Source organism: Narcine bancroftii, chromosome 11 (genome assembly GCF_036971445.1).
Source record: "Narcine bancroftii isolate sNarBan1 chromosome 11, sNarBan1.hap1, whole genome shotgun sequence".
Taxonomy (NCBI): Eukaryota; Metazoa; Chordata; class Chondrichthyes; order Torpediniformes; family Narcinidae; genus Narcine; species Narcine bancroftii.
Window position 1 is genome coordinate 87822416 of NC_091479.1, and position 16324 is coordinate 87838739.

Consider the following 16324-nt stretch of genomic DNA (forward strand, 5'->3'; position numbering starts at 1 on the left):
CTCATCATAGTTCCTGGGGAAGAAGCTGCTTGGGGTGTTTACACAACCTCTCTATGGCTCACTGCTTCCATAAAAGCAAATTTGCTAAAAGCGAGTATTCATAGAGCAGGGGTGCCATACACTGCCTGTCTGTTCCCTTTCCCTCTCCTGACTGTCACCCACCTTCCCTCCTCCTGCCTCCTAGATGTGATAGTGCCTTGTAATTCCTATCTATAAACCCTTCACCCCCCCCCCTTTCCCAAATGATCTGGAGTTCATCCAACTCAAGTTCCAATTCCTTAATTAGGCTTGTCAGGAGCTGGATACGCTTCTTGCAGATGAAGTCATCAGGGATACTGCTGGCTTCCCTGACAACCCACATTCTGCGAGGAGCATTCCCCTGTCTTGGCTGCTATTCCCACTGTTTGAGTAGAGGAAAAATAATCTAAAACCTGTCCTTGCCTGTGCCTACCAGCTGATTCCTTTTTGATCCTAAATAGAGTTGCCCTTTCTTACTTCAGCTCCTACTATCCCTCATCTCTTGCCTGTTCTTGCCGAAGCCCGTTGAGCCAAAGCCATAGTACTCCTACTCAGCCCACTCTGACAATCACTGCTCCCTCCTTATTTTGATATTTATTTTTAATATGTTTAAGCAGTCTCAATCTTCTAAATTTTATTTTTTTTAAACTTTTAGATATGATGAACTATTGTGCCAGCATTTCACTTTACTGAACTCATTTACAATTGGAAAAATGGACTTTCCTGTGGTGGTATCTTTCAACATATGGATGAAAGCTCCCAAGTCATTTTGCACAGAGAACAGAAAGCTATTTTTTACTTCAAAACATTCTTTTAGTGGGTAACTGTTAAACTGCACCCTACTCTCAGTGTTATTGCCAATCATACCTTTTACCAATGTTGTGTTAAACTTGTAATTAGTAGTAATTCCTTTTTTTGGCAAATAAAGTTGGAATTTACTGAAAGCACCACTATTTTAGCATCATTTAGGTGGAAGTCCAAAGATCTCTAGATGATTTCTCAAGCTAACTTTGCTTCTTTGATATTTGTAGCTTCTTTAAAATGAAGGTGCAATTGTTAGTGTTTTACTGAGCTCTGATAATTGCTAGTTATTTTTTTTATTTTAGAACAACCTGTGGAAATTATTACTATGTATATAAAATGTGTTTTGTCTCATTTATATTTTGTTCTTGGTCTATAATATTGCCTTTAACATTTTCAGAAAATGTCTTTCCTGGTGAATTTCCTCTCTGTTTACACGAGGAACAATGTTTATATGGATTGTACAGTGCGGGTCTACATCCTAAGTATATATTTTAACATATTTTAAGATTTTGCAAGTTTGGAGATCTAAATGCTCCTACAATTATAGGTTCTCACTGTAATTTTGCCTGCTTAAGTATAACTGTGATTCTCAGTACCAAATATACATTAGACATTGCCTGTTAGTGATTATGTTGCACGTATACTGTTTTGAAATGTTTCTTGGTGGAAGAGTACTGTGGGTTGATGGTGAATGTGAGAAATGATTATTTGAGTTTAATTGCTTACATGTTCTAGGTTCTGCTAATTTTATTTAACAATGCCTCTGCTTTTCTTTTTTGCATTAAATTTTGGATAGATTATTTGAGGAATTGAGCCACAGTATTTGAAATTGAAAATGAATGCTACATGTGCTTTAAGGTGGCCAAATGCAAACTTAAAAAAGCCTTAATTTCCATAGAGAGGTGCAATTTATTTGTACAATGTCTTCTGTTCCATAACTTAGATTGTCGTGCAAGGGCTTGTATAATGGGCTTGTACATTTTTAATTATCTGCCACTTGAATGTTTTGTCATGTTTTAACTGCAAGTAAATAAAGTATCTGTTTAACTTTTTGTAAATGTAATATTGTGCACAATGAATATGTGTGTGAATTTGGTGGTGGTTCCATTTTGAAATTTTGGCGAATATAACCCGAAAAAACAGCACATGGGGATGGGCTCCATATGTATTCTTGGGATTGATGGAAAAGACAATATTTCTAATAGTTTATTCATCTTTAATTGGCATTTCCATTGATGATACTGCACAAAAGCAATTGATTTAAAATTGAAACGTGCCAGGGAAACTTTGGTAATTCCTATAGTCCCTAGAAATATTCTTCTATATCAGTAAACCATTTTATCTTTGATTCCATAACATTCAAAAAATGGCTTTTTTGCCCATTTCATCATATAGAAACAAATTTTACCCTTTTTTTACAGGATTAGCCTTTGTCATTGTATCCATATAACCTCAGAACTAGTAAGCTATGATGTGTGCAAATTCTCAGTCATGAAGTGATTACTTGTGGTCATTTTTTTGGTTCAGATGTTCAGTGGTTGTTACAATTGAATCACAGTTCTCGACTTGAGTGGAATTTCAGGATAAAAATAAGTTTTTTAGGTCACTATTCCAAGAGAATATGATAATTGCTAATATAATTAACCATCAATTTGATTGGAAGGATGTTGATAGGACCTAATTGGAAAGGTTATTTTGCTTTTTGAGACAGTAAAGGATCAGTATTTTTATCAAATCTGCCTTGCTTAAAATGCTGAGCCAAGAATGTAATAAATAACAAATCAGATTTATTTTCTAATGTAATTTGTATTTACTTGAGATCACTGCTGCTAGAAATTCTAATAATTTTTAAGTTGTGAACCCTGGTTTGCTGAAGATCCAGCGATGCAAGCCTTCTAGTGGCTAAATGGATCACTCCTTACTGACTGCAGCTCTTCTAAATCCTATCATCAGTTATCTTCACAATTTCTCTTTAATCTCCATAAGTGACCTTGCAGCTAAAATTTGCTCATTACTTGTATGTAATATGTTCATTACTTTTGGTTTTTAATTCATCAGTTTCTCTGCCACTTGAGTACACAAGCTGTTCACTACTTAAACTGTTACCTTGTATGCATCAGCCTGACCTTTATTTATCAATAGATCATGCAACCAAAAATCTACAATTTAAGTTGTGTAATGCTTTTGTGGTAAATGCAATGGTAGATTCTCCATGTTATTTCTTCAAACAAGAAAACTTCCTATGATCCCAGCCTTAGTTTCTAGAATCTTTGTATTTTTTGTTGCAAATTCAAGTGAAGTCCATTGCATTAAGTAGCTGTAATTCTGTTTGATGTTTGACCATTATCTCAAAAAAAATGTGATGAACGACAATCTAGAATTTGTCAGAATTCTGAAAATTTTGTGGCTGTGTTGTACTCTAACTTTAAAGAGTGTTTAGAAAAGGTTGTGGGTTACAGATCCAGACCACCATGTTTCGTATCTCAGGCAAGAGTTGTTAATAAAGTTTTAAAACAGGATTCAAGAATACAAAGGAAATGCTGCAGGCATTATCCATAGGGTGCAAACAAAATGGAGAACAATAGAATTATGCAATGTAGTTATTGGAATTTATCTTTTTGTAAATCTTATTGATCGCTAATCTAATAACTACATTTCTACAGAAATATCAATTTGTAGCGGCCCATTACCTGGCAAGTGAACCGGCCTTCTAAATGGTAGACCAATGGCCTTCACGGGCTAGGAGCCTGCACAATGGGATTCATGGCCAATCAAAGACCAGCTCAGTGATGTCACATTCGCCTGCAGTGGCAGGAAAATTGGGCCTTGTGGCAGGAAGTTAGGTCTATAAAAGCAGGGCTGGGGAGATCAATAAATCATTTTTGACAAACCCATATGTGTCGTTCTTCTCTCACTCTGCAGTAGTGCCTTGGTACAAATTTCTAATTTTGCTGGGTTGATTCTCCAGCCTGAGATCTCGCAAATGAATCAGTTTAGAATGGAACCTGAAAGTTTTGAGTTCATAGTCACACGACCTAGAAATGGGGATTTGAGCCCACCAACTAGCAAGCACTCTTCTACTCCTCATGTTATTTCCCCCTCATTCCCATCAACACCCCCCCCCCCGCCACTATATGTTACCACTCATCTACACCCTACAGTAAATTTACAATTTGCATAAAAATGTTGGAGAAACTTGGCAGGTCCCACAGTGTTCTTTATGTAGCAAAGATAGAGATACCTAAGCAATGTTTCAGGCATGAGCCCTTCCTCAAGGTATGAGAAAAAAGCCTGGATAATATGGCTGGGAAAGGTGCAGGTGGAGGAGCATGGAAGGAGGTCATACCCAGTTTTTGTGATGTATAGAAAGCTGCGACCAGGAGCCACTGGTGCAGTAGATGACTCCCACAGAAGTGAAATGTGGCTTCACGTGGAAGGACTGTTTGGGGCCCTGAATGGTGGTGTTCAATAGCTAGTTAATCTATCCAGCTACACTTTGATGTGGAAAGAAAATGGAGCACCAGGAGGAACCTCACACAGTCACTTTGAGAGGATATCAAGATTCGATGGTAGTGGAATTTGTAAACCACTTGAGGATGTGGGGAGGGTACGGTGGGAGGAATCGGAGGCAAAAGTCCAAAAAAAATAAGCTATGCTTATTTTGGAAGTACTAGTTCTGCCAAACATGCAATGGGATTTTAAAAAAACAATGATTTTTAATACTCCGTACAACAATCTCTAATTCTGAATTCTAATCTTATTGGTAGTGTGTTAAGATGCTAGCTGCTCATTTTGAGTATATTAAAATCTTGCATTTATTTACATATGACTGAAGACACAAGTAACTGCAGTTTCTGGGATTTGGAGCAAAAAAAAATCTGACTAAGGAACTCAGCTGGTTGAGCAGCGTCAGTGTGGTGGAAATCAAAACCTTTTAAGACTGATTGTGGAGAGGAGAAAATGGGAGCAGTGATTCAGGAGCCAGTATGGGACTGGTGAACCTTTGTAAACCTATTGTAAATTCCTTGTTATGCAGAATTCAATCAACCGGCAAAAAAAAGCAAGGAAAATACGATAATTTTTAAAATAATAAAATAATAGGTAAAAATACATAAGTTTAAAATTGTAGAAGTATATATTTTCTGAAGTAACACAAACCTTTGAAGATTGGACCAAATATTCAGCCAGCGGAGTGCCTTGGCCATGCTTTGCTCGTAGCAGCTGTTTAAAGTGTTTGAATAAACTGGCATCATCCAGGATGAAAAGCTAATTTATGTTGCTCGTCATTAGGATGACTCTTAATGTGTCTCCTTATCCCTGTTTAGTAAGAATTTTTTTATTAGTGTAATATTAAGTATATCGATTAGGCTTTGTCTGTAAATTGGTGGGGGGGGAGATGTTAAATATGATGGTGGTGTGGTTACCATAATGCTGTTACAGCATCAGTGACGAAAGGTTAAATTTTAACTAAAAACACAAAATGCTGTAGAAGCAGGTCAATCAGTGTCCTTTATGTCACAAAGGCAAAGATACATAACCTATGTTTCGGGTTTGAGCCCTTCATGAAAATATAACCATCAACATTGCTTTTGAATCTTTTCCTTTGCGACATAAAGGACACTGTTTGATCTTCTCCAACATTTTGTGTTTTTACTTCAACCATGGTCCCTCTAGAATTTTGTGATTTTCATTAAAATTTTAATGTTGTAAATTATGGGAATTACCTTAAAGTGAACTTCACATAATTAAGGACAATACTAATATTCCAATTTACTTTATTCTTTATTCTGCAGTATTAGTTAGGCATTGTAAGAGTGAGTCTCAAAATCATTTATTCGGCATCCTGTAGGTGCTGGATACTAGGGGTATTACTGCAGTTGGGAAATGGAGGTAGGTGATTGATAGGTGCCCGATAAAAGGAGGGAAAGAAGAGGAACAAAAGGGAAGGGTGGATGGATCTAGATGGGCCATGGGTGTGTGGAGGGTGAGAAGCATGATCAATCACTACTCTTGCTGGGACCTGACAAAGGTGGTAATGGATGGGAACACTAGACTGAAAATGGGTGTTTTGCGGTGGCATCACAGTGCAAACGTTCATATTATAACCATCTTACAACATTACGAAAAATAATAGTGCACAAAAAGAAAAGCAGTGTCTTTGGTTCATTGATTATTCAATAATCTGATGACAAAAGGGAAGAAGCTGTCTTTGTGCTGTTGAGTGCTCATCTTTAGGCTCCTGTATCTTTTTCCTGATGGTAGCAGAGTGAAGAGGGCATGGCCTGGGTGGTGGGGGCCTTGTGTAGATGTTCTTGATGGAGTGAGGAGTGGAGCCTGTGATGTCACAGGCTAAGTCAGCAACCCTCTGGAGTTTATTCTTGTCCTGAGAGTTGGCACCTCCATACCAGGCATGATGCAACCAGCCAGAATGCTCTCCACAGTACCCCTGTAGAAATTTACAAGTGTCTTCGGTGACATACCGAATCTCCTCAGCCACCTCACAAACTATAGCCGGAGGCTATGCATGGAGCCTGCAGGACAGATCCTCGGAGCTGTTGACCCTGTACGACTAAATCCTCGATGAGGTCTGGGTTGTGTTCCCCTGACTTCCTCCTGAAGTCCACAATCATCTCCTTGGCTGGCTTGTTACATCAATCAACGAGCTGATCTATCTTCCTCCTATCCCCTTCATTGCCGTTTGTGATTCTGTCTACAATCAGGGGAGAGGTGATGGAATAAGATGGGGGAGGGAACCATTGGGTGAAATGTGGATGGAGGGTACGAGAAAGATGAAATGGATTGGGGATCATAGGAGAGGGTGTTAAAGGTATAATAGTCGAAGCCGCCGCGTTTTTGGATGACCCCTCTCTCCTTGATTTGATGACCCCCGACTTTCTGCCCATCAAAGCTGCTGACGCTCCCGACGCCCCGACTCCGGACCCTCACCCCGGCCACAGGGGCTCCCGATACCTTGAAAAGTTTGACCTGTAACAAAAGTCGTCCAAAAATTCAGCGACGATTACACGACTATGGAAACCCCGCTGAGATCCTCCGGCATTCCCGTGTGTTACAATAATCTCAGCGTCTGCGGACTTTCCTATTTCACCAAATGACTGACGAGGCCAGGAAGTGTTGCTTCCCATCCGGTAGGGGGCGCGCCGATCGGAGCCGGACCACCGAGGACGAGTCACCTCTTGGCGAGCACCAAGCGCCGGTTGAGTTGTCGGTGCGCAAGTGGGGCGTCGGATTTGGTTGTTTGGCGGTTGATTTTCGCGGATTTGGCGGGCGGGATCCCGGGAGCGACCATGGCGGAAACGTGGGAGTTGAGGTAGGAGCAGCGAGCTGCGGCTTTCCGCTCGGGGCCATGACCCTTTCCTGCCACACCGGCTCGGCGTGGAGCTGGGGACGGGGGCAGTGGGCTGACCTGCCCCGCGTGGACCCCGGAACCGGGAAGGAGGGGCGGTGGGAGGGGAGGGGGTCCCGGGAAGGGGGCGTGGGAGAGGGGTTGGTGTGGGGTGGGAGTATGGACCGGGGAGGGGTTTTGGTGGGAGGGGAGTGTGAAACTGGGTGGGGGGGTGGGGGGGTGTGGGGGGGGGTGCGGACCAGGGAAGGAAGGGGTGGTTGGGAGGGGAATGTGGACCGGGGTGGGGGAGGGGGGGTGGGTGGGGGGGGGGAGGGGGGGGGGGGGTGGGTGGGGGGGGGGAGGGGGGGGGGTGGGTGGGTGGGTGGGGGGGGGGGGGGTGGGGGGGGGGTGGGGTGGGGGGGGTGGGGGGGGGGGTGGGGTGGGGGGGGTGGGTGGGTGGGAGTGCGGTGGGTGGGGGGGGGTGGGTGGGAGTGCGGTGGGTGGGGGGGGGTGGGGGGGGGGGGGTGGGGGTGGGGGGGGTGGGGGGGGGGGGGGTGGGGGGGGGGGGGGTGGGGGGGGGGGGGGGTGGGGGGGGGGGGTGGGTGGGGGGGGGGGGGTGGGTGGGGGGGGGGGGGTGGGTGGGGGGGGGGGGGGTGGGGGGGGTGGGGGGGGGGGGGTGGGGGTGGGGGGGGTGGGTGGGGGGGGTGGGGGGGGGGGTGGGAGTGCGGGGGGTGGGGGGGGGGTGGGTGGGGGGGGGTGGGAGTGCGGACCGGGGAAGGAAGGTGTGGTTGGGAGGGGAACGTGGACCGGGGTGGGGGAGGGGGGGAGAGGCGGTTGGGCAGGCAGGTGAAAACGGAATTAGGTGGACGGACGAGGAAGGGAGGGATGGGGATGAGGGGGAACAACATGAAGGCAGCATGTTAGGGATTGGTGGGGACGGGCTCTGATTGGATTTACGACAGGAGCAGGTTCTTATGGAGAGAGCATGAATAAGAGGCATTCCATGATGGAGAGAATGGTGTGTCAGGGTTAGACTGGTAGAAAGAGTGCTCACTGGTTGTATCAAGGTCTGGTATGGGGACACCAATACCCTTGAGTGTATAGCCCTCCAAAAGATAGCGGACACAGCCCAGGACATCTCAGGCAAACCCTCCCCTCCGTCAAGAATATCTACGGGGAACACTGCCATTGGTGAGCAGGAACAATTATCAAAGATCTACACCACCCAGCACATGCTCTGTTCTCACTGCCTCCATCAGGAAAGTAGTATAGGTGCCACAAAACTCACACCTCTAGTTTCAGGAAGAGCTGCTATCCCTCCACCACTCCTTAACTAACTCAATCAGGGATTCATTTGAGGACTCTTACTTGTACACTTCAATTATTTTTTTAAAAATTCTCTCTGTATTGCACAGCCATTTTTGGATTTGTTATCTGTTTAGTTCTTTATTTCTTTACATATGTATGTTGTGTAGTCTTTTTTGCACTATCAATAAGTGGTAATTCTGCCTGGCTGCAGGTAAAAGGATCTCAGGGTTGGACGTAATGTCATGAATGCACCCTGACAATAAATCTGATGGAGAGGGGTTTGGGTGACAGGGACAGGCTCTGATGGACAGGGGTTGGGTGTCAGCGATAGGCTCTGATGGAGAGGGAATGAGTTAGGGATGGGCTCTGATGGAGAGTGGTTTGGTGTCGGGGACAGGCTGTGATGGAGGACGGTTGGTGTTGGGGACGGGTTGGGTGTAAGGGACACTGATGGAATCTGGGACAGGGGTTGGGTGTTAGATCAGGCTTTGATGGCAAGGTGTTGGGTGTCATTGATGAGTCTGAAGGAGAGGGAGTGTGCTGGCAATGGGGTTGGAGGTAGGATGGCATGTGCACTGGGCCAGGGACAGGAAATCTAATGGGGACGTATGCAGTGGGGACTGTGAAGGGTTGATTGGAATATGGGGTTATGTATGAGAAGAATTCGGTATGTGGTTGAAGAGTGCTTAAGGGTTCGGTTTGGGTGGGGATGGGGAAGAATGGTTGGGATGAGAAATTTCTTCATAATGAGAAAATGGGTGAGTTGTTCAGTTCTTTGGGATGTTACTTGACTGAAGTGTCTATATGGAGGATATGTGTAGTTTGAGGTGAAGGCTGTCTTCAAGCAGCAAATGTTTTTTTTAAATCAATGTCCATAAGTTCATTTTATTGATGTCAGAATACGCATAAAACAATCACTCAATCTGGTTACCATATTTCCAAATTATTGTAATGGTTGTCATCGAAAACACACAAGGCTGATAAGGAAGCACTATTACTAAAAAGTGGGTAGAAAAAGAGGAAATTAGTTTTGCTGTACATAGGTGCATTGTTTGTACGTGGGGGTGCCCATTATTTGGGTGCTTGTAACCCACGGATGGCCTGTATTTGTTTCCTTTCAGCCTAAGGAGAAAGTCTGTAGTTTGCTGCAACACAAGCTGAAACATTAGCTCTTCTCCCAAATGTGGCTTTTACTGAGTATTTCTGGCAATTTCTGGTTATGTTTTCGACTTGTGCAGCATCTTGTTTAGTGTCAGCCTATTAAACAGCACCTGTTGATTCAGTGTTATAAAATCGAATACATTTATCACAACAATCCATTCAATTTTAAGGAAATGCTTTTCTCATATTTGAAAAACTAAAATAAGCATTTTTCTTACATGTTTTAGATCAACCACATAGACAAAAATATCCAGTTTTAAAGCTTAAATATTAATAATCCATTGTTATGTTTATCAATCTGAATGTTTGAGGTCAAGTTCAGTTAGCTGAAAATAGATATCAGCAAATGAAAATTAACATTGAATACAATCAAACCTAATTTTATTGGAGGAATATGCTCATGCAGATCACTTCCCATTTGTAACCCCTTCAAAAATACTTGGAAAGTATACGTACACTTATTTTTATGATAGATAATATGATCTATATATAGAGCAGGTACAATTGTACAATAATGTTTCCTTATTTTTAAAGCCTGTGATTATTTTGTAACTTGATCATCTTTGTATTCCAGACCAGATTCTGAAGAAATGGCATCTCCTATCATTCGTAGGTCTGAGGTTAGCAGAGCTGCTCGACGACACAGCGTTGCAGAAAGTATCCTTTATATTGTGAGCCGGTTCAGACCCAGGGCCTTAATTTTTGATTTGATGCAACACAGGAGAACATTCATCCGCTTTTGCGGAGTATATTATACTGAGTCCTTTTTGCCCCCTCGCTCCCCACCCCAAAATGATAAATCAACAAATGCAAAATGGTTACAAAAGAACCACAGAAATAATCCAAATATAATATAAGCCAAGAAGATACCCGAGCAACCTAAAGTACACAGAAAGAACAAAGTATAAAAAAGAGACAATACAAAAAAACTTGAGGCATGTCGACTGGCTTTCAGAGCCATTTCTTCAATAATGGCATTCTGGGACTGGCATGAACTTAATATTCACTGCTCCTTTTCAAGAAAGGTGGGGAGGGGCGGGTGGTGTAATCATACCTGCATTCCAATGTACAGCAAATACGGTTGTCACACTTCAATGTGCATGCCATGTGTCTCCAGGGTAACACAGCGCTGCATCTCCATGCTCCAACGTGTGGTGCTCAGCTGGGAGTGATGCCTTTTTGAATTAGAGCCTCCGTGACACTACACACCGGCAGGATCATAGATGGGCCTAAATGATTCCGCAAAAAAGATCTTATTTGAAGATAGCAGGAGTAGGTCTTATTTGATAAATCAAATTTGTCTTTAATTGCTTGAATGACATGAGCTGCTCCTTCTCATAACAGTCCTCGATACACCTGATCCCTTTGGGCTTTCATATTTAATCTTTTTTCTTAATTAGTTGTATAATTGTTGTATTTCCAGAACTCGCACTTTTTTTTTAAAACCATCTTTTAAATAATTTCTTGCACAGATTCTGTTTATCATAATTTGAAAAATTGTGTGGTTCAAAATGGGTTGCATGAGAATAGTCATTATTTAATACATTTTTTGAAATATTTAGTTTGTAAAGTCTTGAAAGAAAATTGCCAAGAAACAGGCTTTGGTGCATTGATTTTACCATTATGTTTATGGAATGATGACATCAACAAAAATACATGGGAGAAAAAAAAATTGTCTTCTCTTTGCAGTGAATTGAGGGGCAAAAGAGGAGTTGCCTAGGAAATTTACATGGGGAAAAATTATAATTCTTGATAGTATAGATCCATCTGCAAATGCATAATCCTGAACTTGTTGGCCATTTGGCATTTTGTGTTTACTTTTTAATTCAAAATGTGGGCATAATTGCCCTTGAAGCTAGTATTGAGCATTCTTGAATCACGTCGTTGCTTCTTGTGAAGATAATTCCACAATGTTCTTCAATAAAAATTTCCAGGATTTAAACTTGGGGCAGAGAAGGAATGGCAGAATAATTGGTTCGGCAGTGAGATTTTTTCAGTTTTAAGGTGACATAGTTAAAAAAATTAAGAGGCAGTCCTTTAAAACTGAGTTACTCAAGAGTATTTGCAATATCAAATACAAATATTTGCAATATCAGTTTTTGGTGTGTTGGAGGCAGTGTTAGGAATGTAGCCTTGTGTTTAGTTACCATGTTTATTATATCTACCTTGCATGTTATTCGGATCTATTTCTTTGCATATGATTTCCTAAGTCCTGCAGTCATGATTGTTTCACTAAGTAAGTTAAAGTAACAGGTTTATTATATATGTCCAGTATTATATCTGGAGTCAGAATCCAGAGTTGACCAAAGCTAGAACCAGGGTGAGGGTCAGACATACTAGAGGTCGGGAATGTGGGTAAGTTTGCAGCCTGAACTTGGGTCAGCATTGAGGGTCGTTGAACTGTCAACTTTGCCATTCAGTGCTTCAGTGGCTGCTGTTGGCTACCAGCTTCAATGGATGGTGAGAAAAGTCTGAAGCAAATCAATCTCCTCCCTATCACCCTGCAGTAAATCAAAACCAAACCAGTTTTGTTTTTACAAGTTGAAGCCTACGTAGAATTTGCTTTGTAAATTGCTGCCTTGATGTCATTGCTGGTGGCTTTGAAGGTATCCTATGTTTTTTGTTATCCATGGGCAGTTGTATCAGTATTCCTTGCAAATACAAAGGACATAATGTATTCTTTATTGCTTTGGAGCACCTCAACATCAAAGCAGTCTATTTGATTGGTATCCATTCCACCACCATAAACGTTCTTTCTCCTCCCCCCACTGACATATTCAATCACCTAGGCTTCTTTGACAACTCCTTGCTAACCTTCTTCTGCATACAAAGGTTCAGCCACATGGAATCTCGACTAATGACAGATGCCTCTCCAAGTTGCACACTAACAAAACGTAGAAATTTATCATTGGTCTTTCGTTATCACTGGATCTAAATCCTGCAACTCCATCCCCAATAGCCTGGAAGGAGTGTCTCATGAGAGAGCTGTAAATGGTCCACTGCCTTCTTGAGAAGTTGAGGATAAAGAATAAATTCTGGCCTAAAACACAAAAGTTTGCAAACAATGTGATTGAAAAACACAGTGCTCAAGAAGCTTTACCAGGTCAAACAGTGCACTTGATATAGCAAAGATAAAGATACAGAACCAACGTTTTGGGTGAGCCCTTCATCAAAGTATGAACAGAATAAATTCTTGCCTTTCCAGTGAGATCATCATCCTGAAAAATTGGGGTGGGGGTGCAAGGAAGCCCTTTTCCTCTTTCTGCAGGAAGGAAAAGAACTTCGATTTCAGTGATGCCTTTCATTGTCTTGGATTGTCTCTCACTGGTTTACAACCAAATAAGTACTTATGAAGTGCAACATATTTGCAACTTGAGACAAATAATTTTGGTGTGGCAAGTTTCCACAATCAACAATGCGATAATTTGGAGAAATGATCAATATTTGCTTAAACTATCGAGGTTAACCTTAATGAATTCGCTAGAAATACTGACACCAGGTTCGACAAGTGTTTCTAGTATGCATCTGCCAGCAACTGAAGCGCGTATGTTCTATGAAGTTTGTAAGTATTGATTAAAATGATCTCATCCTTTTAGAGTAGTTCCATATTTTAGATGCTTACATACTGAGATTAAAAGAAAATTGTGGAGGTACTCAATAGTTCAGGTATTTGCTGCATTGAAGGGAACATAATGCTTTGATACATTAATTTCGATCAGAACTAGAAAATGTTTTAGGATGCAGTGTGGGATAGAAGGGATGGAGAGAAAAAAAGAAAAGCTTGTCATAGGTTGGAGAGAGTAAATAAAGGATAATAGGCCAAGTCCTGGTTAGTAGGATCAATAAAATACTTTCTTTCCAAGCCATTCTTGCCTATATGCTAATGTTTCCAGCTCTATACTAAATTGCATCAAGCCCTGAGCCTATGCGCTTGCTGACCAAATCAAGATTTAACATATATCAGTTTTTAAATTATCCTTATTTAGGATTTTATATACATGCACTCCCTTTCCCCGTTTTAAGAAGATCCAAATCTGCAGCCCTTTGAGATTTCCTATTCTGACTTCGTTTGTATTCCTGATTTAATTACTGTACCTTCAGTGACTTTGACATGACAAGCCCAAATTCTCAGATCTACCCCATGAATACAAGATATGAGAAGTTACAGTTAGTTTTGGTTTGTTCTCATAAAGTTGGAATGACAGGGACTCTCATAAACCATGAAAATTCTACCATGTTCCATGGAAAGTGTAATTGTTATTAGTCTAATATGCATTTACCAGTTTCTAACTATACAGAATGAAAACCTGACATTTTTGGTATGGAAATAAAATAAGAGAAGGTAAATTCATTGCTCTTGCATATCTTCAGGTCTCAAGCTGAAAAGTGGCTTTGACAGCTATAGCAAAATTCCAATAAAATGGCATCTGGCTCAATCTAGTTCAGAATGTGACCCAACGAACCAGAGAGCAAACAGTGCAGTTTACAAAAGTGCTATAGAAACTCAGAAGGAGGATTCGTGCCTGAAATGTTGATTGTATTTTGCTTTTAATGGAGGGTTTCCCCAGCACTTTTATGTTCTGCACTAGACCCATGCAGATTTCTTGTTTACCTCCAGAGAACAAAGAGGTTGTATAGTGTGGTTCGTGTGCAGATGAAGCAGGGATTGAGGACAAGAACACCAGAAACCAGGAATATAAATAGGTTTATGGCCAGAACCAAAGCATGCATATATTTGCCATTATCCTTAAATGCCACACATGAGGCTGTTTAATAAGACCAGAGTCCATGGAATTACAGGAAAGAAATTAGCATGGGTTAAGAGTGGGAATAAAGGGATCCTATTCTGGTTGGCTACCAATTACCAGTGGTGTTCCGCTGAAACTTGGGGCCACTTCATTTTACATTGTATGTTAATGATTTAGATTGTGGTTTTGTGGCAAAGATAACAGATGATACAAGGATAGGTGGAGGGCCAGTTAATGAGGAGGAAATGGAGAGGTTGCAGAGAGAGAAAGATTTGGAGAATGAGCAAACTAGTGGAAAATAAATTACAGTGTTGGAAAGTGTACAGACATACACTTTGGTAGAAGGAATAAATGGGCAGACTATTACTGGATGGGGAGAAAATTCAAATTTTGGATGTGCAAAGGGACTTGGGAGTTCTTCTGCAGGATACCTTAAAGGTTAACTTCCAGGTTGAGTCCGTGGTGAAGAAGGCGAAGGGAGTGTTGGCATTCATTATCTAGATTCAGAGGAATATAGGATACAAGAGAAGGCTTGTAATATTGAGGCTTTATAAGTCAATGGTGAGGCCTCACTTGGAGTATGGGGTACAGTTTTGGGCTCCTTATTTAAGAAAGAATATGCTAGCATTGGAGAGAGTTTAGAAAAGATTTACAAGAATGATTCCTGCAATGAAGGGATTAGTATATGAGGAACGGTTTTTGGGGACCTCATAGAAGCATTTCAAATGTTGAAAGGCCTAGATGGAGTAGATGTGGTAAAGTTGTTTCCCATGATAGGGGAGCCTATGACAAGAGAGCACAATTTCAGGATTGAAGAGCACTCATTTAAAACAGATTCAGAGGAATTTCTTTAGCCAAAGTGGTGAATGTCTGGAATTTGCTACATTGGGTGGCTGTGGAGCCCAGGTTGTTGGGTGTATTCAAGCCAGATATTGATAGAACATAGAACACTACAGGACTTTCGGCCCTTGATGTTGTGCCAAACCTTATATCTCTTGAACTAAACCCATCCTATCCCTTAAACCCTCTATTTTTCCTCCATCCATGTGCCTGTTTAAGAGTCTCTTAAATGTCCCTAATGTTTCAGCCTCCATCACCAGCCCAGGCAAGGTATTCCAGGCATCCACAACTCTATGTTTAAAAAAGAACTTACCCCTGATGTCTTATCCCCTAACTTTGTCCACATGTCCTCTGGTATTTGCCATTCCTGCCCTGGGAAATAGGCACTGACTGTCTACCCTATCATCCCTCTCATAATATTGTAGTCCTCTATTGTCTTCTTCCATCCTTCTATGCTCCAAAGAGAAAAGTTCCAGCTCTGCCAACCTTGCCTCATAAAACTTGTTTTCCAGTTCTGATAAATCTCCTGTGCACCCTCTCCATGGCTTCCACATCCTTCCTATAATGAGGTGACCAGAACTGAACACGATATTCCAAGTGTGGTCTCACCAGAGATTTGTAGTGTTGCAACATGACCTCTCCTGAACTCAAGCTCCCTATTAATAAAGTTCAGTATCCCATTGGCCTTCTTAACTATGTGACCTTGAGGGATGTATGGATTTGAACCCCAAGGTCCCACTGCTCATCCATACTCCTAAGTAACCGATCATTAACCCTGTCCTCAGCCTTCTGGTTTGTCCTTCTAAACTGCATCACCTCACACTTATCTGGATTGAACTCCATCTGCCACTATTCTGCCCAACTCTGCATCTTGACTATATCCTCTTGTAACCTTCAACTCCATCCACAACTTCTCCAACCTTTGTATCACCCACAAACTTATTGACTCATCCTTTGCCTTTTCATTCTGGTCATTAATAAAAATCACAAATAGCATCAGGGATCCCAGAACAGATCCCTGGAACACTTCACTAGTCAATGACCTCCTTCCACTACTACTTTCTGCTTTCTTCCTGCAAGCCAATTTTTTATCCACACAGCC

At 41.8% G+C, this 16324-nt stretch overlaps 2 protein-coding genes across 5 annotated transcripts in view; both read left to right on the top strand.

Moving 5' to 3' along the window:
• Nucleotides 1-1874, top strand: part of LOC138746090 (ras-related protein Rap-1b) — a 40908-nt gene extending 39034 nt beyond the window's left edge. For all 3 annotated transcript variants that reach the window (XM_069903906.1, XM_069903905.1, XM_069903907.1), the window contains one exon: nucleotides 674-1874. The gene's annotated coding sequence lies outside the window, so the exon portion shown is untranslated. The remainder of the gene's footprint in view (nucleotides 1-673) is intronic.
• Nucleotides 1875-6992: 5118 nt separating this feature from the next.
• Nucleotides 6993-16324, top strand: part of nup107 (nucleoporin 107) — a 46945-nt gene continuing 37613 nt past the window's right edge. The window contains exons 1-3 of one of the 2 annotated variants that reach the window (XM_069903903.1): nucleotides 6993-7150; nucleotides 10209-10291; nucleotides 13119-13196. In XM_069903903.1, the coding sequence (XP_069760004.1) occupies nucleotides 7128-7150; nucleotides 10209-10291; nucleotides 13119-13196 (184 nt within the window). In that variant the 5' untranslated portion in view covers nucleotides 6993-7127. Of the gene's footprint in view, nucleotides 7151-10208; nucleotides 10292-10763; nucleotides 10907-13118; nucleotides 13197-16324 lie in introns of those variants that run through there. The other variant, XM_069903904.1, reaches the window with a different exon arrangement.